General features: G+C 50.6%; 1 protein-coding gene across 1 annotated transcript in view; it reads right to left on the reverse strand.

Moving 5' to 3' along the window:
- Positions 1-451: 451 nt before the first annotated feature.
- The window catches only part of ZNF446 (zinc finger protein 446), a 5,444-nt gene continuing 5,269 nt past the window's right edge, over positions 452-626 (reverse strand). The window contains exon 6 of the mRNA XM_014543555.1: positions 452-622. Coding sequence (XP_014399041.1) covers positions 452-622 — 171 coding nt within the window. The remainder of the gene's footprint in view (positions 623-626) is intronic.

The raw sequence follows: 626 nt of genomic DNA on the forward strand, positions 1-626 counted from the left end.
AATTGGAGAAAAAGGAGACAAATGTAAAACTTTAGACAAAAAAAAAACTTTAGAGCTTAAACAAGATCTAATATGCTCTATAACGTGAGATAAACAATAAATAAATAAGCGTGTCACAGGAAACAAAAAAAAGAAGTCCCTGCTCTGACCGGTAGCTCAGTTGGTGGAGTGTCGTCCCTGACAGGCGAGCAAGATCTAATATGCTCTATAACATGAGATAAACAATAAATAAATAAGCGTGTCACAGAAAAAAAAAAAAGTCCCTGCTCTGACCTGTAGCTCAGTTGGTGGAGTGTCGTCCCTGACAGGCGAGGGTTGGATTCGATCCCCTGCCAGGGCTCAGGAACCAGCCGGTGAATGCACCCGTAAGTGGGACGGCAGCTCGATGTCTCTCTCCTTCCCCTTCTCCTTAAAGTCAATTTTTTAAAAAGTAAGTCCCCTCGGTGTCCGCTCAAGCTGGGACTCCGGAGCCCAAGCAGAAGCCAGAGGCCAGGGTCGCTGCCAGGAACCTCCGGACGCGGAAAGCGGATTCATCCCAAACCCACAGCCGCGGGGAGCGGGCGGCTCCCTCCCCGGCAACAGCAGCCTGGCCTCCGGGGCTCCGGCATCTTCCAGGGGAGACCTGC

Source organism: Myotis brandtii, unplaced genomic scaffold (genome assembly GCF_000412655.1).
Source record: "Myotis brandtii unplaced genomic scaffold, ASM41265v1 scaffold1094, whole genome shotgun sequence".
NCBI classification, from domain to species: Eukaryota; Metazoa; Chordata; class Mammalia; order Chiroptera; family Vespertilionidae; genus Myotis; species Myotis brandtii.